General features: G+C 49.3%; 1 protein-coding gene across 1 annotated transcript in view; it reads right to left on the bottom strand.

Annotated features, from left to right (window-relative positions):
• Positions 1–21,461, bottom strand: part of cdk14 (cyclin dependent kinase 14) — a 100,662-nt gene that overhangs the window by 32,151 nt on the left and 47,050 nt on the right. Inside the window, exons 9-12 of the mRNA XM_079729463.1 lie at positions 19,327–19,447; positions 15,798–15,891; positions 4,222–4,285; positions 1,881–1,929 (exon numbers count right to left, since the gene is read on the bottom strand). Of these exons, the coding sequence (XP_079585589.1) occupies positions 1,881–1,929; positions 4,222–4,285; positions 15,798–15,891; positions 19,327–19,447 (328 nt within the window). The remainder of the gene's footprint in view (positions 1–1,880; positions 1,930–4,221; positions 4,286–15,797; positions 15,892–19,326; positions 19,448–21,461) is intronic.

Genomic DNA, 21,461 nt, shown 5'->3' with positions numbered 1-21,461 from the left:
GCAACTTGAGTTTCTGAGGGGGAACCTACTTGAGTCATGCGAGGACTTTCGTGTGAAATACTCAACCAGGAATGTGTAATAAATGACTCCTAGCGTTAGCCAAAGGGGACGATAAGGAGCTGGTGGTGATGGGCCGGAGACGCTTCAGACAGGTGTTGATGTAGGGGTGCATTCCTCTCTGCCATCGCTGTCCAACACGCTTCACACTCCACCTCCTCCACCCCCGTAATTGTCAGATAACTATTCCTGCTATTAAACATCTCAGGATGATGGGTTCGCCAGCAGCAAGGAACGTACCAATTTCCTCTCCGGGGGGGGGGGGGTGGGGGGGGGGGGGGGAGACGCCTTTATTGCTGTCAACAGTAGATCGTCTCGGCTACGCTCACCGAGGCTAGCAAGCCGTGAAGTTCTGTCCTCCCAACTCGGGCCTTGTCGACGTGTCCGAACACACATCTTGCTCTTCAACGGCAGCATAAAGGATGCCAGCCTTTCATCAAGGGCCTCGGTGTTGAAGGAACACTGGTGTGATACATATCAGGCTTATTTTTATAGCTCCCTGGCCAACCATACAAGGAGGTCAAGGGAAGAGACATTCCTCAGCTTGCCTTGGCGAGGTGTGTTCATAAATAGGCGGCACACGGATTTACTTCCTGGTGGAGCGGAGCTAGGCCAGAGAGGGGCTGGAGGAGTACATGGTAGCAGCCGGACGCCATGGGAGGCAGTGGTCCTGTTGGGGTTGGCTGGAAGCTTGTGTGAGCGGGATCACTGGCCTGTGTGTGTGTGTGTGTGTGTGTGTGTGTGTGTGTGTGTGTGTGTGTGTGTGTGTGCGTGTGCGCTGAAGAGTTGAAAGTAAATAAAAAGGCCATGAGTATCAATGCCTGTCTGGTTTAGTCTCTGTCTGTCTGGCTTTGAGTCTTCATGTATGTCTTTGGGTCTGTCTGTCTGTCTGTCTGTTGGTTGGTAAAGTTAATTCAGATGAGTTTACTGCCAGTGAGAATGTTTCCAAAAGTAAATCAGTTGAATCTACAACAGACAAAGAAATACATTGATGTCGGGACATTCACATGCACAGAATACAGTACTTGGCTTATTTCTGGCTATAAGTTGATGAATTAAGTAATGAATGAAAGAAAGAGCAGTTGTAGTGCTTGAAACAGAGCAGTTCACCAAACACTTTTCTTGCAGGTACAAACATCATGTTCAATCGTACACTGCACAATATTTTGTTGGTAGTGTTGATACAACAACCCCCTCAAAACTAATAAAAAATCAAATTCATGTGCGTCTGCTGCTCCAGATGTGTGCCAGAGGGCTGATTCTCTGTGGGTTCGGCAAACATCTGGATGACATCCCGGATCATGACTCCATGCCCTTTTCTACCATCTGGGCCCGAACTCAGAGTGAGGCTAGAGTCTGGCCAAGCCATCCAGACTGAACTGGATTACTGTTTAGAGTGTTGCTGCTGCTGGGGACGGAGACATATTTTGTTGTCTTCCAAGAAAGAGGGAAGGGGTGACCACAGAGAAAGCGACAAGTCTTTGTTTGGGAGTGTGTGTGTATGTGTGTGTGTGTGTTGGTGTGCGTGTGCGTGTGTGTCTGTTTATAACAACGCAAGAGGAAATTGGTCGGGATTAACTGTCTCTGTCCAGAATGTCAGTTAGACTCATCACAGATGATTGGTTACGGTCTACATGGAGCATACTAAAAAGTGGTGTCGGAGGGGATTAAGTTGATGAATACACACAAACCTGTGTATTAATAACAGAGGAATAAACTAATTTATAAAAAACTTAATGTGATACGTAATTTGGTCATTCATGCACAGACGATGCACAAGTGGAGACACAAACACACCCACCCACCCATCTGCTTCTACTTACTTATTCCATGCTTGTCTGAGCTTCTTAGCGCTGTAAACTGTAAAGCGGTCTGTGAAAACAGGAAAACACACAAGCATAATCAAGATCAATGGACATAACAAAACAGGCCGAGTGCCACCTAGGAGATCGACCTCGTCCTGTACAGGTATGTGTGGCTCCTTGCTCCCACGATGAACCTCTACTTAAGGAGGTGCTCAGAACGCCGCCTGTGTTCAGTGCCAGCTGGCAGAGACCGGTCCAAACTGTCAACGCTACTCAAAATATCGAAGCACCACTCAGCGACTCTTGGAACCTCACATCCCCGGGAGCGTTGGATTTCCTCATGATGTTTACACATGTGGGCTGTATGTGTTTGACATGAACAGGTCTCGGCCTTAAACGTCACAACATGCACGCTTCCGGACCTCTGTTTGCTGGGCTTCGTGAGTTCGGCTTCGTATTCCTTACAGATCCCTTCCTCAACCACCCCCCCCCCCCCCCCCCCCCCCCCCCCCCCCCCCCCTGCCTCGGCATGCATGCAAATTAGTGTGAAGTCTCCAACTTTCACTGTGGCAGCCAGACAGACAGGTCGTCGTTTAGCCATCGACTGGTCAGTTAGTCATTCAGCCGGCTAAGGCCTCTGCTCAGCCTACTCTATAGAACCCTGTCGCAGACTCCGGGGTCTCACAGGAGCCAGGAGGCCCTGGCTTGGGGGATTGTTTTGGAAGAGAGTAAAGGAAGAGCATGGGAAAAATGGAGAGTGAGTGCGAGAGCGAGAGTGAGAGAGAACACTATGATATGTCTAGAAGAGACTTGGTATTTGCCTCGATAGTGCAGCCTTGAACTTCTTTCATAACAATTTTTCTGAAAGAATTAGGAAACAACAATACTCAAACGTGAGTATGAGTTTGGATGTGTCAGCAGCGATTGTGTGAAAATGCAATTAATCATCATTGAAATATTAAAATATGTCATGAAAGAGAAAATATTTGCGCCCCCCTTCATTTCAGGGACACATTGTACACGGTTCTTCCTAAACACAGACACAAAGCAAAGCATGTGCACAGAATGGGGCGACACTGCCACCTGCTGCTGTGTGTCTGTAAATGCAGCTGAAGCTGTTGTCTCTCTCTCACTCTCATGCTCTCATGGTATTGGTCATGCCAATACCATGCCTTTGAAGACATGTAGCCTACAGACAAACTGAAATCCTTTCATGTTGAAAGTTGTTGTTTCAATAAACCACATAGAAAGTAAAACAAAATAATGGTTTTGTCCTACGAGTTCTTCCTGTTTGAGAACTCACTGATCTTTTTGTTTCTAATGTCAGGTTGTGAGGATTGATGGCCTTGATAACAGCAGGCACCGGATGAACAGGTTTGAGGTCTGTGTGGAGTGTGTGTGTGAGTGTGTGTGTCTGTGTGAGATCATCAAGCGCACAGCTGTCCAACACACTGTGTGAGAGGAACAGCAGTCAGGGCGGCAGGAAGTGATACTAATTGTGTGTGTGTGTGTGTGTGTGTGTGTGTGTGTGTGTGTGTGTGTGTGTGTGTGTCTCTCTGTCACACCAGTGCCTCTCTAAATTGGTCACAAGAGATGGCTGGTTTGTCACATGTTGTCCTGACAGCACACCGCACCCTTCATACCCTCAAACTGCCCTTCCTTCATTACCTCCCTCCCATCCCCTTCATTACCTCCCTCCCCCTCCATCCCCTTCATTACCTCCCTCCCTCTCATTCCCTTCACTACCTCCCTCCCCCTCCCTCCCATCCCCTTCCCTACCTCTGTCATCCCCCCCCCCCCGCTCTTCATTTCCATATCGCGGTGTACTCTCCACACTCTATAAACTCCTCTGCACCCCCCCGCCCTTCGGTTTGGTGCGTTTCCTTCACATATTAAAGAGTACGCATTTGAATTAATTGAACCGGAGGGACTAATGAGCTCCCATAGGGTCCGCTCTGGCTGCCTGTCAGAGGGGCTGGGGGGCCCAGCAGTTCTCCCCGCAGCACAGGTGATGCGGGGGATCTTTAGACCGGCTGGCTGGTAGAGACCTCATAGCCCCTGGCTACGTCCCCCCCATTTACCCCTGCACTTGTTGGCCAGGGGCCGGGTAGCTTTTGCACAGCTCTGTGTGTCTGTGTGCGAGTGTGTATTTGTGTTTGCTGTGTGCGTGCGTGTACCTGTGTGATTATGTGCCCGTGTGTCTGTTTCCCTGGGTATGCATGTGCATTTGTGTGTTTGTGTGGGTCTGTGTATGGGTGTGTGGCTGTGGTTGTATGTGCATGCGCGTCTGCATATTTCCATGTGTGTGTGTGTGCGTGCGTGCGTGCGTGCGTGCGTGTGTGTGTGTGTGTCAAATCACCTGGTTTGAAGTGAGGCAGGGAGTGGACCCCTGGCCAGATGTCTTCTGAGGGGGTCCCCAGGACCTGAGAGCAGAACAACGACACATCGCTAGATTAACTCGCTCACGGTTGTTCTCCCGAAACAAAACAATCATCCACGGTTATTGAGGAGCAAGGTCAGAGTTTGACTTTTATTCTGTGACAACCCACAACAGATATTACTTTGTCTGTTTGGGTCATGACAGGCTTTTTCCACAACAAAGGTTGTTGTGGAAAAAGTGATCAATACACACACTTCCCATCCCCAAGTCATCTGCTCATGGGCACAGGCACTGATATCAGCAACACAGCTCATAGGGTTTCAAGCCGTGGACCACAGAGCGGCAGTCATGCCCATCACATGATGTTTCACAAGTCTGACCGCTAATGGCTTCCAGATTTCCAGCCTTCTCATCCTGAAGTTGCAGAATCTAAATTTCCTCTTTTTCTAGTGTGTCTGTTCTCGTGATAGCGGCCCTACCGCTGTGAGCAGCTGGGTAACATTAAATATACAAGAGGAAAAACACACATCGCATGACCTGAGGGGGGAGACGAACGGAAAGGGGAGGAACGGGTGTGGGTGAGAGAAAGAGATCGGCTGGTTATGAAATAAATCACGAAGATGACAAGGTCTGGGTGTTCTTGTCTTGTGAGTGTCTGAAGTCTCAAGAACACGTTGGTGGGTTTCGGGGGGGGGGGGGGGGGGGGGGGGGGGAAGAGTTACAATGAATAATAAAAAGCCAATGTGCAGTCACATGAATTGCCCATCGGGTGGGGTTTTGCGGAGTAGAAAAAAAAGATGCCTACGCAGAAGAACCGACCAAAAATTGCTTGGCACAGTGTGATCAGGCAATAGTACCAAACCAAACTGTGCGGGAGGGAAATAAATAGTGGTCGAAACAAGGAGATGGGAGTGGGCAAGAGACCAAGCTATATGGACATGTTATGGAGAATAAATGAATTGACCAAATACTGCAGCATGCATATTGAATAGGGAGAAAGTCGATGTAGTAACGGAAGCCGCCAGCAGGGAGCAGTAGCGCATCGGCGTCGCAAGTCGACATCTCCGACAAACACTCTTGTCAAAGGATTCGACCAGACAAAGCCTGTCCATTAAGCTGATAACATTCTTTTTTGATCGTTTGAGGCTTTTCTTGGGTTCTAAGCGCAGCAGTGATGATGGCTTGCCATTGTTTGACGTTTATCCTCGTTATCTAACTTCAACGAAGAGATCCCCACAGCATCATTAAAGTGGAATTTTAAACCCCAGATTAATACAGACAAAAATAGTTTCTTTAGGTGCAGACGACTGAACATCTTGGTGTGGTTGTGGCTATGCTTGAGTGCAAAGCAGAAGGAATTGTTAAACAAGAGATATGAATTCCCTTACCCGAAAAAGGGTAAGGGAATTCATTCATTATGAATATTGATTAAAAATGAGTTTATAGTCATTGTCTTTAGTAAGAGAAGTGAAAATATGTGGCACAGCATTCGCTGCTGGACAAATGAACACAGTTGTTTGTTCCATTATCCCCATCTGAATGATAGATTACTCATCATAACACTTGAACCAAACAAACAAACAAAAAGGAATTTCCACGCACAATTTAGTATTTGGACAAATGGCAATTGAGGACATTTCGCTCCAGCGGCGACTCATGGACTTTGTATTGTTGTGACAAAAATACAAAGAAAGCAGAGGGGGATCCCGTTATCGCTCCATCAAGGACGAAGGAAAAATGTAATTACACTGAGCTACGGGCGTACACATCCCAGGCCCCACGGCCAAGCATGATGATGAGGGGGGTGACGAACAAGTGTGTGTGTGTGTGTGTGTTTTTATGTGACAGAGTCTAAATGAGAATATGTGCCTGTGTATCAAAATGTCCAAACGTGATATGTGCGTGGCAAACAAACAAAGCGTAATAGGCTCACAAATCCCCACGTACACACTCACCCATTTCTTCTCGCTCACGCACATGCTTTATGCACACACGCGCACGCTTTACGCACACATGCACACACACACATCTCATTCCCGGGGAGATGTGGTGATAGAAATTAGCTGTCCTCTCGCCCTCACCTCGTTGCACCCTGGGGGGCCGCGGGAGGAGTGTGGGGGGGGGGTGGTGTGCTATCTTAATTACCGGCCTACACAAACACCATCGCTCACCGCAGTCAAACACCAGCCGTCCCCTTCATCATCGCCGCGGCAACGCCAGCACGACATCGGTTATGCCTTGGGGACTGCGGGCATACATCACAGGTGAGCAATGCCAAGCAAGGCTGCTATAGCCCGGCTGATGCCCTGGCTGATATAACCTGCCTGCTATACCTTGGACGCTATACCCTGGCTGTTATGTCCTGGCTGTTATAGCCCGGCTGATACCCTGGCTGATATAACCTTCCTGCTATACCTTGGACGCTATACCCTGGCTGCTATACCCTGGCTGCTATAGCCCGGCTGATACCCTGGCTGATATAACCTGCCTGCTATACCTTGGACGCTATACCCTGGCTGTTATACCCTGGCTGCTACACCTTGGCTGCTATAGACTGGTTACTATATCTTGGCTGCCATACCTTAGCTGATATACCCTGGCTGATACCCTGTCTGCTTTACCCTTGCTGCTATATCCTGGCTGCCATACCCTGACTGCGGTTATGGGCTCTGGAAACATGCCATGTACATAAACACACGCATACATGCAAACACAGGCCGAAGCATGCAGGCCTACACACAACAATAAACACATTATCACAAATGTGAACACTGATACACTCTCGTGCACATACACACTCATAAACACACACACACACCCATAAACATACACACACACACACGGATGTACAATAACACACAGACACATAGACAAACCCTATCTTGCTTGGACAAATAGTGAAAAACACAGGGTGGATCTTAAGGCACAGGGCGGCAGTGAAATGCTGCAGCTGTATCTTGTACGTACATACTGAGGAAGCGAGCAGCCCGGGCAAGGTGGTGGAAAGTCAACGCCTTTGTCCTCTACAGCATCGCTATCTGATTTCTCCAGCGCTCTCACATCACTGGCCGCTTTGAGGTGTATGTACGCGCCACAGCCTGACTTCCTTTTCCCATTGAATGCACGGGCGCACACACACACACGCACATGAGTATACACACACACACACACACACACGAGTACACACACACACACACACACACACACACACACACACACACACACACACACACACACACACACACACACACACACACACACACACACACACACACACACCATGTCACCACACATCCCATCTCGGACCCTGTCACGGGGAATGGGAGCAGTAATGTGGCCCCAATATGGCTGAGTGGGGTCCCTGATCCCCCTAACCTTTTAGAGGGAACAAAAAACCTTTCTTGCACCTGAGACCCCCCCCCCCCACACACACACACACACACACACACACACACAGATAGACCTCCCCCCCACACACACAGACCTCCCCGAAGGACCCACCTCCCAAAAATGTTCATAAGCGACATATAGTATTTCCAACGGTAATTGCTACCTGATATCTCGGGCTAATACTGCAGTGTGAGTCGAACGCTCTCCAGCACACTGACACACACACACACACACACACACACACACACACACACACACACACACACACACACACACACACACCTGGGAAACAAAAGCAATTTGGAGCGGGACCTGTCAGTCTGTAGCGAGGTGTGAGATGAGAGAGGTGTGTTAGAGGTTTTTTTCCTTCAATGGGAGAAACAGATGTTTCCGAGAATTGTGGGAAAGGAAGGTAGGTGTAAGGAGGAGGGATGGGGGTCACCTTGTCTCAGTGAAATGAGGGTGTATCTCTGCGGGATTCCCATCACCGTTGAACTGGCAAACATGGGATGAGCCCAGACGACCCTCCCGAGTGTAAACAACCCCATTTTATTGGCTGGGAAATGGATTAATACAGCCATCTCCATCGCCGTCAACAGACCATACATCACACATCGCACCTGGTGGGTGCACACTGCATCCAAACCCACAGAAACCAAACAAACACTGTGGAGCAACACCGAACACACCCAGCAGCCCAACTATGTTTTAGCCAACTTTTGAGGGGAGATGACTTTGGGGAGATGTTTCGTTGGCGATATTCTACGGACGAAACTCCATTCTTGTGAGTGGATGAAGCTTTCAGAAGGGGATTTTAAAGAGTGTATTTCTACAGTGGCCAGTCTACACAGCGTTGATTTGAACCCTTTACAGATTGTTCTTTACAGTTCACTGACACTGAACGAGTTTTTGTGTTTGTCAATAACGTGCTTAAAGATCCCCGCCTCCAGAAGCATGATGAGTCATACAGATTGTTGAAGAAAGTGTTGAATTGATCGAAAGTTGGACTTGTGAGACTCAAAAGAGCTGTATGTTAGATTGAAGAGCTATTGTTTGTGTGTCCTTTGTTAGAAATGCCAAAGCCATCCGACAGCAAATAGTGAGCTGCTTGTAGTAAGAACATGTGTCTGCTGTTGACTGCGCCTGCCTCCATCTGAGACAATTAAGAATTTGGACAGACCTTTCTGACCTGACAGGGTATCTACTCTGAATTTGGGAACCCATGTTGCCTGTCAATCCCAGTTGTGTGAGTTCTCAACGGCAGAGGGATTGGTGGAGAAGGAGCAGATAGGGCGAGGGAATTTTTTTGGGGCTGTCGAGTTAAAAAATCGTGCTTTCTTCTGCTCTCTCTTTACAACTCTTCACAACTCTTTACATCTTCTTACCCTACAGCTTTCAGATTGTGGCGACGTTGTTCTAAAAGCAGTTGAGCATCGGAAAAAAGGTATTGACGTCGTTTCAGATATCAGTACTGTTATCAAGTACAAAACCAAGATGTGGCTGCCTTGCCAGGGGTTCATCAAGGGCCTGTGGTCCCTGTAGCAGAACACGGGGAGGGATCCTGGGAGTCTTTAGGGTACGCTGCACCCAATTCCGGACGTCTACATAGGTTCTGCGTGGTGCAGATAAGGTGCCCTGACACCGCCAAGGTCGGCCCACTCGTGCGTGGCTGACTGGGCGGGGACGAGGCGTCGGGGTGGGAGGGCCGCTGCCGTGGAGTGAGGAGGGGGGGTAGAGCCGAGGCAGTGGTGAATTGTGGGTAGGCAGGCAGGATCTGTGGGTGCAGAAGTCACGACGACGCTTGCGCTGCGTTGTGTGCAGTGTGCATTATTGATGGTAGAGATTAGTACACTTTGAAGTGTGTGGGGGAGAAAACAGGAGAGAGAGAGAGAGAGAGAGAGAGAGAGAGAGAGAGAGAGAGAGAGAGAGAGAGAGAGGGAGAGAGAGGATAACAGGCATGAGGGTTGGAGGGTACTCGAGTGAATGTCATTGTCTTTGTGGTTTGAGGGTGGGGGGGGAGGACTTGTCAGCCAGAAGGAAGTGGGGGTGGGGGGGGGGTTGGGGTGAGGCCAAGGAGGAGGAGACTGATGCATCACAGCAGCAGTCAGGGCCCCCTAAAAAACAACACCAGTTCTCTTCATTTCCAAGATCACGGAAGGAGAACGAGACATGGAAAGAGAAAAACAAGCAGATATCTTATTCTGCTTGCAAGTGAAAGGATAAGGGGGAGCATTCTCATGTCCTGCATGCCGCCACTCAGGCATTTCCAGGGAACGCTTGCTGAGGTTTGCTTTTGCGGTTGTTGGTTGTTGCGTTGCATTCCGGCCTGGCAGCCATGTAACTCAATGAGGCCCCGTTGAAATGCTGCAGACACCCTGATCCACATGGAGCAAGGTCATGGCAGCCCAGGCCCGCTGAGATACACGGTGTGTGTGTGTGTGTGTGTGTGTGTGTGTTTGTGTGCAGAGAGAAGGGTCAAGGGCAGCCAGGAAAAGAGATGTAAAGAGAGATCCATCAATAGGGAGATTCCTGAGGTCAAAGGGCAGATACCAGGCTTTACGTATTTGCGCGTGCACGCACGCGCGCACGCACCCGCACACACACACACACACACACACACACACACACACACACACACACACACACACACACACACACACACACACACACACACACACACCTTAAAAATAAATGCCACCCACCAAGCCAGCCAGACTCAGCTAATAGGTTGAGTTTATAAGCGTGCAGCCTCGCCCCTCAGTCTGCAGTGCTGTTTGTTTACATACCTCTTCAATCTCAGAGGGTGACGAAGCGAAGGATAAACCCCCCCCTGCCTGGGAGACACGCAGCAGAGAGTTGACCCTTCACTCCCATGTTAACCACTTTCGAAGACCAGCCACGACAACAGCGTTCCCTGCATGTTTAAACTGGGGTGGGTCCATGAACCCACTGAGCTGGCCCTGCCAATCAGAACGCCCCCGGCTGACTGGAGAAGACCATAGTGTGCACAGCAAACAGTGCACGCAGACCCACGCACACACATGCAGAAACCCCTTACTGTCAACAGCAGGACAACAGCAGCATGCTCTGCGGTGCTTGATTTGTTTTCTCTGCAGTCTTTCACTCATCCTCATGTCTCTCCCATCTCTCTTCTATCTCTCTCCCATCTCTCTCTCTCTCCCATCTCTCTCTCTCTCTCTCTCTCTCTCTCTCTTTGTCTCTCTCTCTCACCCTGTGAAGCGTGATTGTATAAGGTGATGTGTCTGGTTGTGGAAGGCGTGTGGCTTTGCTTTGGGGATATTCAGACCTAGATTTCACTGTGTGCCCATTTCTTTAACTTATACCGACACACCTGTCAGCAGGGGCCAAAGGAGAAACACCCACACAATCTTACTGATATACACAGTGACAAAATGGAACCATAGGCCGTAGAATAACATTACATTCACACACAATGTAAGAAAGAGGTGTATATATAAATCTATATATATAGAGGGGTAGCGATGACGCAAAACAGAGAGACTAGTTTATACTATTGTGTTATTTTTATGGTTTTCCATTGGCCTTAGTAAGGTATGAATTTGCTCATGCCAATTAAAGGTTGTATCAGCGATTCTAGGCCGAAACATAAATTATCACATTCATCTGATCTTTCCTCACGATCCGCTAGCTGCCCACCCCATAAGCGGGCCTTCAAAAAACAGGTGTCAATGCAGGCAGCCTATGCTCCAAGATCGTACCCAAAAACAAATGGTACTACCAACCACTCAAAACCATTATCACTCAAAGCCAATTATCATGAACGCATCGCGTTCATGATAGTTGCACGGAACACGGAAGGGAGGGATCTCACGTCAAATACCAACAGAAGTGACGTCACCCAACATCGCTGATACAACCTTTAAGCCCTTAAATATACTGAATTTAACTGAGTTCAGAGAGACAGAGACAGAGAGAGAGGGCCAAACAAATGTCAGGCAATCAGAGAAGCAAAGGTTGTTTTTTTAAACCAATCTTAAACATCTACCCTTAACATGCAAGTTAGGACCTGGTTAATGTCTATGTTTTGAAGCAAACTGGTCCCTGCATATTAAAAAGGAAATGTTTGTGTTATGCTCCTGATGCAGAGTGCCCATCATGTAGTGATGTGCGATGACCTTTCAATTCCCTTTCCCCCCACTCTCACTTCCACAGTGACAGCCCCGCACCTGCATCTCTGCGAGACAGAAAGGGAGACAGACAGAGAGACAGAAGGGGAGGAGACAGAGAGAGAGAGACAGAGAGAGAGACTGAGAGAGAGACACAGAGAGAGAGACTGAGAGAGAGACACAGAGAGCGAGAGGGGAGGGAGACGGACAGACAGACAGACAGACAGACAGACAGACAGACAGACAGACAGACAGACAAAGAGAAAGAGAAAGACGGTGAAAGAGAGCAAGAGATGACGAAAAAGAGCTACAGAAAGAGAAAGAGAAATACATAACAAAGAGAAGACAGTGAGAGACAGACAGACAGACAGACAGACAGACAGACAGACAGACAGACAGACAGACAGACAGACAGAGAGAGAGAGAGAGAGAGAGAGTAAGGAGATAAGTAAGGAGATACAGAGAGAGAGAGAATGGAGCTGGAGTGGCTGCGAAACAAAGGTTGTTGGAGGATCACCACGTTAATGTCAGGTGCTCTCTGAATGCTCGCCCGCGAACCGTTCCGCCAGACTCTCTGCAACGCACAGCATTTCCATAGCGATCGTTTCCTGTCTCCCATGGGGCTGGCAGGTGAAAACACGGGAGGCATTAACACAGCAGCCGCAACGTCATATCAATGGGCTAACTTCTGTGAGCCTCTGTCAGAAGCTTTATGCAAAGAGAATATAATGTATAATTGTGAATTTAATGCACACGCCATGTCCTCACAGTCAGTGGATTAAAAGCAAACAGAATCGTTAACCATTCATCACGTGTATGTGTTCCGCACACAAATGGCCCAACTAGAACCACAACTACGAAAAGGCTACAGACACCAAGAAGTCTGTTGGGTGCCAATTAATTGGCCGCTCTGTAAGTACACTTTGTTTAAGCCTGCTGTGAGATAGTAGGAGCCGTCTTGTAAATTACGGTGCTGTGAGAAAGCTTGCCACCGGCATTAAGACAGCCCAACTATTTCCTTTGAAACTAATCTCAGGGCAGAGGTGGGATTGTCAAGTCAAGCTGCAGCCATAAGCCAAGCAGCGCTGCAGACCGCCTCGAAACCCCGCACCAACCACCAGCCACCCAGCCCTCCCATCTGTCCACAAGGCAGGGGTCTGTTGCACTGACTCAGCCCAGTCCCGGCGCTCCTCGCCACGGCTGCTCCTCGGAGCGGCTGCTTCTCAGGTAATCCTACTTAATACCACCGGCAGTGCATACACCAGAAGCATTAGACGCTGTGAGCCAACAAATAAATAAATAAACAACGAAAATACTGCCACACACACACACATCCGCGCAGAGGATAAGACCACATAGTCACTCTCCCTCTCTCCCTCTCTCTCTGTTTTCCTCTGCTTTTAGCCGCTCTAAGCTGCCAAGCCAGGCTCCTACGAAACACATCCCTCCCACCTCCGCCACCGCCTTCTTCTTTAGAATAACCTCAGCGGGATCATGATTCATACAGAACAAATAGCCAACCTTTCCTCAACGGCAGCCAGGATTTCCTTTGGGTCCTGAGACTCAGACGTCTGGGTCCCCCCCCCCCCCCCCACATAATTCCATCCCTCACTAGCTGACCTCTCTGCACCACCTCTGTCCGTTACCCCAGCTCGTAAGCTGCTGATGTTGTTGCTAATAGGCCCCACCTCTCTGTATCACTACACCGCGGGCCCTCTGGTGGGATTGTGCAGCCGGCTGCACCCCCATGAGCCCTGCGTCGCCCGCAGAAACACTCCTCTCCCCTGCGCCTTTGTGCTTCCTGACGGCGGCTGGAGCAGGAGGAGGAGGAGGAGGAGGCAGAGGAGGAGGAGGAGGAGGAGGAGGCGGAGGCAGAGGAGGAGGAGGAGGAGGCAGAGGAGGAGGAGGAGGAGGAGGAGGGGCTGTGGAGGGAGGTAGTCATGAGTCCCAGCCTCTACACTACAGATGTGAGTTATTTTGTTGATTTCTTTTTATCCCTTTTGGCCCACAAATAGCCATCGATTTTGAAACCTCCTTTTCCATCCCTCCTCCTTTCAGCCACACCGGACCTCCTGGGACGTCTCGCTTCCTTTTTTATGTGTGTGCGTGTGTGCACAGTTAACGTGTGTGTGTGTGTGTGTGTGTGTGTGTGTGTGTGTGTGTGTGTGTGTGTGTGTGTGTGTGTGTGTGTGTGTGTGTGTGTGACGCCCTTAAGCACTTCCCCGCTGCCCCTCCGTCCACCATTCCCCCAAACACACCAGCACCACGTCCTCCAACTACAACCCCTTCACCACCTCCACCACTTCCTCCACCACCACCCCCCCTCAATCAATCGAATCCCAAAAGCACAAAAAGCCCCTCCTAGACGGGGTGGTGGGAACAGGCCAGGGGGTCCTCGGCTGCGGTTGCCCACCAGCGACCGGGGGCTCTTTGTCTCCACACCTGGCTCCGGCCCCGTCCCCTCTCCTCCCCCTCACTTCCTCTAATCTCCCTAATTGTCCCCCATTAATTATTCAGCCCTCGTGGCTCTGGGAGGAATATGAGTATGAATATGAATGTGAAAACGAGACAATTATACACCTGCCTTGCACCACTTCAATTAGCAGCGAAATTGGGATTTCAGATGAAGACACAGGAACAAGAATGTGGTGTGTGTGCGCGTGTGTGTTAGTGTGTGTCTGTATACACGTACGTGTGTGTGTGTGTGTGTGTGTGCACACGTACGTGTGCCTTGCTTGTGTGTGTGTGGGCGTGTGAATGGAGGGTTATGGGAGCGATAAGCCAGAACTCGAATCACCCTGGAATACTGATGTGGCCCCACAACCCCTCCCCCCCTCCCCCCCAGAGTGAGAGGAACTGATGGAGATGTAGCCGTCAGGCTACTGTTCAACCGTTCCCCGGGCGGGTGAGGATGAGGAACCCCCCCCCCCCCCCCCCAAGGGAGTTCACCCGCCTCGAACCTCTACCTTAAAAAAAAATGTTTCTTTATGATAATGGCCAGGATCAAGAGGTTGTTAGCCATCCCATAATGCGTGACGCGCTATGGCGACCCATCGCCCTTCACCGGTGAGTGCCTCATCATTCACTCCGTAGGTCAGCCCGGGGTCAACAACCCGGTGTAATTATGCATTTAGACACTCGCTTTCCCTGATTGTTGTGCTCACACAATGGCAGGCGTAAAGTAGTGGGGTTGAACGGTCTCTCCTCAGACGGAAACACACAATGTGAACCTCAGTGATGGGGAAAAAAATGCTGGGAGTGCTTTGAGGACAATACCGGTCTGGGCGATCAAACCACGGTCGAAGCTCTTGGCTTCACTAAAACATCCATTATCAACATCATTTGTCAAAATGACTTCCTCGTACAGAATCTGCCAGAGAGCATTTAGCGTACCTGCCAGGAATGTAAACAATAGCACCATAGCGCTGGACTTTTAGAATCAATGTGCTTCCGTCGGTACGGAGACAGAACTGCAGAGTCAGCTAGTGTTTCGACAAATGATATTGGTGACGGATGTTTTAAGCGACGCCAGGAGAGAGGGTTACGACGGCTTGACCGCCAAGACCGGTATAATCCTGAACGACGTGCGTACACACACTTCACAAATTGGCCCCACACAGACAGCGGTACCTTAAGGAAAGACTAGGTGTGCCGAAACATTAAGTGGGATTTAATACATTTTCAATCCTTCCAATAGGTGAATAGTAAAATGATCACAACATATAATTCTCTATATTATTGATTTATTGTTCCATCTAAAGCTCTTGCTACATTCCAATTCACGTTCTATTTTTATGATCCTTTATCCTACCGGTGTTTGAAATATTGTAAGAATCGCTACTAAACTTGTTAGTGTATACGCTATCCTGGTCATAAAGTGTGCTATTTATCATGCCGTACGACTGTAGGTTGGGGGGCCTTTGTGGGTGGGATCGCGGTGTGCCTTAGCCCAACAACGTTCGGAAACCACAAGACTTTGGTTGACTATATGCTTCAGCAGCAGCCGCAGTAACTCACCAGGAATATTCTCTCCAGCTGGTCCTGGATGTCCTTCATCCCAGGAAAGGCTGCCACTCCCTGGATCATCTCGATGAAGATACAGCCCACACCCCTGGAACACAGACGCGACAGAAGTTATTAAGAAAATAAATTGATGGATCGAAGAAGCTGACTAACAAATTACAAAATTGGCTTCTCGGCAGAAAAATACACAATGTACTCTCGCCGTTCAACACTCCCCTCTCCGGACTATTGCTTTGTAAACTGGATAGTTTCCGGGGGATGGTACGAAATGATACGATGATACGAAAGTGTGAGTGTCAAGAAAGAACGTAAAAACAAAAAAGAGCTGTTTCTTTCCACATGAGTGAATCGGTGCAAAAGGTGTCAGCGGTGGGGGTCACGCCAGGTTCACCCAGGCTCACCGCTGAGGAAGCTGCTAAATCAAACCGAAAGATAGAGGAGGAAAAGACAGAGAGAGAGAGAGAGGGAGAGAGGCACAGGAGGAGGGAGGGAGGGAGGGAGGGAGGGAGGAAGGTTGCTGGAGGTGTCCAGGAGAGAGGAAGAGGGGCCTGGTGTGGGCGCGTGTGCAAGATGTGTGTGTGTGTGTGTGTGTGTGTGTGTGTGTGTGTGTGTGTGTGTGTGTCAGTGTGTGTGGGGGTGTGTAAACTGTTGTCAGAGCTCGTTTGTCAGAGAGCTATTGTTTCGTGACAGATTCACTTTGCAGCCCAGTGCACAGCGCTGGGCCGTGGCTCTCAGTGCCGCAGCCATGGGTGACGGACCACGGACCACGCACGGATGGAGAGACGGAGCGGGTCAGACACGGAGCAAGAGGAGGTGCCAGTGGAGAGAGAGAGAGAGAGAGAGAGAGAGAGAGAGAGAGAGAGAGAGAGAGAGAGAGAGAGAGAGAGAGAGAGAGAGAGAGAGAGAGAGAGAGAGAGAGAGAGAGAGAGAGAAGGCAGAGAGAGAGAGAAGGCAAAGAGATAGAGAGTCACTCGTAGAGGCATACGGAGAGAGAGAGAGAAAGAGGAGGCAAAGAGGTGAGACACTCATAGAGGCATACGGATAGAGAGAGTGAGAGGGGGGGAGCAAAGAGAGAGGGGGAGTAGGAGAGACATTCACAGCATGCTAAGATTCATTTTGGCTGGGGTATAACCTCATCCATCTCCATAAGCCTCCTATAGGAGCCCAGGAGCTCCAGGACTCCTATTGGAGCTCACAGAATGTCTTCCTTACTGGGGTGAGATGTGCCAGAGTGCATGGTGAAAGCAAAGACTGTGAAAACAACAACTTAATCCATGTGAAAAGTATTTAGAATTTCTGCCAGATGCCTTGTATTGGCTCTAACATTGAGCCACTATAAAGTACAATATAAAGAACTACATTGATGATTGAAATATTAAACGGATTACAGCCCTTGAATGCTCGATGGACTGATACTATATACATGTACGGAGAGCATAAACCCCCCTCAACATAAGAGCAGTAATTCAAGTTGGTTGTGTCTATATATATTTCTGCCTCACTGTTCATCATAAATGATTCATTGTTCCTTTATATTATATTCAGATTTCAATCCATTGTTTCATTAATAATATCCACTAGTTATCTGCGTGGATGCATGTGCATGTGTGTGTTTGTGATATTTTATTCACATCAAGGTTAAATATATGCCACACATGTTCCTGGCAGTGGGGAGTCGCCCCCCATGGGCGGTGGTTAAGTAGCGTGAAGCCGCAGAACGCTCATGCTCTCCACTCACACATTAACTCAGGGCTGTTTAAGTGAACCATTCATTATTTAATGTATTCTGAGGTTAAATGATTCATCGTTTGTTCTGATCGATGGCCGTGCCATCAGATAGCGCTTTGTCTTATTGTGTTCCGCGGCTGGACGTTTCAATTTATTTTTTGTTTCAATTAACATATGTCCAAAAAGAAAAGTACTAAATGAACCTCAGAATGGTAATGATGCTTTGTGCAGCTTTCTGCTGCTTGCGAGTGACTTGAAATTCGCGTGCGATATTTCACAAAAAAAGCCAAGACAAAGGAAATAAACTGCCAAGTTGACAATACCATTGCCTGTAAACTAAATACTAGGATTATAGGGGAAATAAAAAACAAACAACCAATTGACATTACGCCACGGGCTCAAAAAATTGTCGTGGGAGTACGTATATCAATCACGGTATACAGAAAACCCAAACTCGACAGTGCGTGATGAAAAAACGACAACGTAAGAAACACAATGGGCAAATAAATATTGTTCCCTCATGTTCTTTGGCTGAGAGAATAACCATCATGTGTTCTGTACGGGGCAGTCCAGTGAGGAACAGGACAGAGAGAGCAGACAGGCTCTGGTGTTCCCTGGACGCGGCCTATTAGCTGAATGTATTACCTTCTCCTCACAAAGCCCGAGCAGGCAGACCACTCACACCTAGAGGGTAAATGCAATCCTCCTCTGAGTCAAGGAGAGGAAACGGCAGAATACATCCTGACGATGGGGGGAGGGGGTTGTGCTGCTGTTTTTGTGTGTGTGTGTGTGTGTGTGTGTGTGTGTGGAGGGTTTTCAGTGTGTATTCTTCAGAGGGTTTGCTTGCTGCTTATCCACCTGCTTATTAAAAACAACTCATCTGACCCCCCCCCCCCCTCTCCCCTAACTTTTGATCTTTAATTGGCCGCGGTGGGAAGCAGATGGGGTCCTCGGAGCGGGGGACCCCATCGCCGTCCGCTGCCTGTCTTGGGATAGATGTGAACACGGCTAATTATCCAGGTGGGAGGAGGGCTCTGATAAGAACCAGCCCAGCCCATCTCTCTCCGACCACACCCACAAGCCCCCCCCCCCCCCACACACACACACACACACACACACACACACACACACACACACACACACACACACACACACACACACACACACACATCCCCCCTGCAGACACACACACGCTCTGCCTCCCAGATCTCCCTGGCTCCATTTCAACCCACCCTGAGCCATCGCTGCGTGCCTGAAATGGGGGGGGCGGGGGCCTGATCTGAAGACAACGGCCCTGGACACATTAACCCCGCTGTTGATCAGTGATGTCATCTTATAAGCTCTGTGGGTGACTGGGGAGCAGGAGGAGGAGACTGAGGAATATGACCAGAAGGAGGAGGAGGAGGAGGAGACTGAGGAATATGACCAGGAGGAGGAGGAATATGACCAGGAGGAGGAGGAGGAGGAGGAGGAGGAGGAGGAGGAGGAGGAGGAGGAGGAGACTGAGGAATATGAGCAGCAGGAGGAGGAGGAGACTGAGGAATATGAGCAGCAGGAGCAGGAGAAGAAGGAGGAGGAGGAGTAGGTAGACGCAATGCGGAGCCATTAATAGGTGAACATAGCCTGCAGCCTGGAGCAAACACCGATCGCAGGACAAGTCTGCAGATGTATGCTTTAGTCCTGCATGAGCAGCACTATGCTATTGTAGCTCGGGGGGCAGTGGGTCGAAGGGGCAGAGGTATGTGTGTGCGTGTGTGCGAGTGTGTTTGTGTGTGTGCTCGGGGGGCATACCCACCACATGTCGAGGCAGGTGGAGTAGTCGGTGGAGCCCAGGAGGACATCTGGGGGTCGGTACCACAGGGTCACCACCTCGTTGGAGTACGTGTGGCTTGGGACGGACTTGGCCCTGGCCAGACCTGGACACACACACATACGCACACGCGCACACACACACGCAGACGCACATAAGCACACACACGAGGGAGAAAGCCTTATGTTAGCAATCGTTATCATTGAGTGACCTTCAGCGGTGCTCGCAGCGAGTGTAATGCACCATGGGAAAACAAGGTGAACAGCTTACCTGACTGACAAGGCTTTATGTGGAGGATTGTTTCGTTCTTTTATACCGACCTCCCCATACATGTACACATAGGAGAATAAAATTACCCCCTGATTAATGTGATGTGCCATTTGGTTTTTACTTTATTACCAAAGGAATATCAACTCATCAGAAGGATGTGTGTGTCTAGAGGACCTTTGGCAGACCTTTGTGCTAGAAAGAAAGAAAGAAAGAAAGAAAGAAAGAAAGAAAGAAAGAAAGAAAGAGAGAGAGAGAGAGAGAGAGAGAGACAGACAACCTATAAAGGCTGGGGGGCGGGTCAAAGTGCAACAGTAGCTCCTTAATGAGCCTGGTGGCATTAGCTCTCCGGCTCCTCCCAGGTGGTAGTTTGGTTTAATTAAAGTGTTTAAGTGTGGTTAAAAATGTACTTCCCGCCCCTGGTGTCAGTCCCGTGTGTGTATGTGTGCGTGTGCGTTCATCTTTGTGTGCGAGTGCGTGTGGGCTACGGGGACCAGATAAACGCCTAGGGGATAGAGGGAAGTGACATCAGCACACCCACGGGAGAAAGGACTCGTGTTGTGACGTGGGCTCTCCTGGGGCTGCTTCTCTGCAGCCTCCGAGACCAAAGGCTGTCATTTCCATACGCAACTAATCTGTCCTGTAAATAAGTAGCTAGCAGCTAGTTATTAGTGGCTGTTCGCAACAGAGCACACACAAACGCACACACACTGAGCCCACTCACACGGAAAGGCTATCATTTCCCCAGTGGGTAACACGTGGGTCGTGTCGTGTTGTGTTATCTGTTATAAGTGCGCGTTCGTGTATGTGTGTTGGTGTGTGTGTCTGGTGGCATTTGTTCAGTTGTGTTGATAGAGTGGGAGCTGTGATATGCGTGTCCATGTTTGCTCCGATCTATGCATGACGAATGTTTTCAAACTGGATTTTTTGTGTGTGTGTGTAGGTGTGTGTGTGTGTGTTTGTGTGTGTAGGTGTGTGGCAGAGGAGGGCGAGACAACTGGACTAGCTAGCTGAGGGGAGAAAATAGAAGATGAGGGGAAGACACCTGTTCTAGCTAGCTCACGGGAACAATAGAAGAGGAGGGTAAGCTACCTGGACTAGCTAGCTACAGTCCAGGATTGAAAATCGTCCTTTATATTCTCCATCGCTGCTACGACTTAAGAGTTTCACCCTCTCCCAAAATGTCATTACAGGTGACTAGTTACCAGTGACATTTTACCTTGGAAAACCCCAAGAGGCGAACTACGATGGGGTTGTGTGCGTGTATGTGTCTGTGTGTATGTGTGTGCGTGTGCGTGTGTGTGTGTGTTTGAATGAGTGTGGCGAGGATATGGGGTTATTTTTTATAAGCCGATGACCCAAGGCTTCCCCCTTCACCTCCGTGCACACACAGACACACAAACTAGCACATCTTCACACACAGACACACACACGCACAACACACAACAATCCTCAGCCTCCACGTTCCCTGAGCTCAAAGCGTAACCTATCAGTAACCCTAGCTATGCTGCCCAGGTGGCTTCTGGGAAGAAGGTCACCCATGAATTATACATCCGTGTGTGTGTCCCCGTGGCAGCACCAGAGGCAGGGGCTCAAAGTGTGGGGTCGGGATGTTAGCGCAAGAGATACTAATGAAAACACCTCGCAAGGAAGCAGAAAGGAGGGAGCAGCGGATGAAATGGTTTATGTCCTCGGGGACAAACAGCCTGGTAATCGTTTGAAGTTGTTGTTTTTGTCTTCGTTAGGGGGCCAACGCGAGGTTACACAAATTATGGTCCACATCCAAACAGCGGTAAGGAGCAGTCCTCGCCCTCCGGGGCCGCTCGCATCCACAGAACAAACCGATGCTTGAT

Source organism: Pollachius pollachius (assembly GCF_949987615.1).
Source record: "Pollachius pollachius genome assembly, chromosome: 1".
Classification (NCBI taxonomy): domain Eukaryota; kingdom Metazoa; phylum Chordata; class Actinopteri; order Gadiformes; family Gadidae; genus Pollachius; species Pollachius pollachius.
This window is presented reverse-complemented; position numbering and strand designations above follow the sequence as displayed.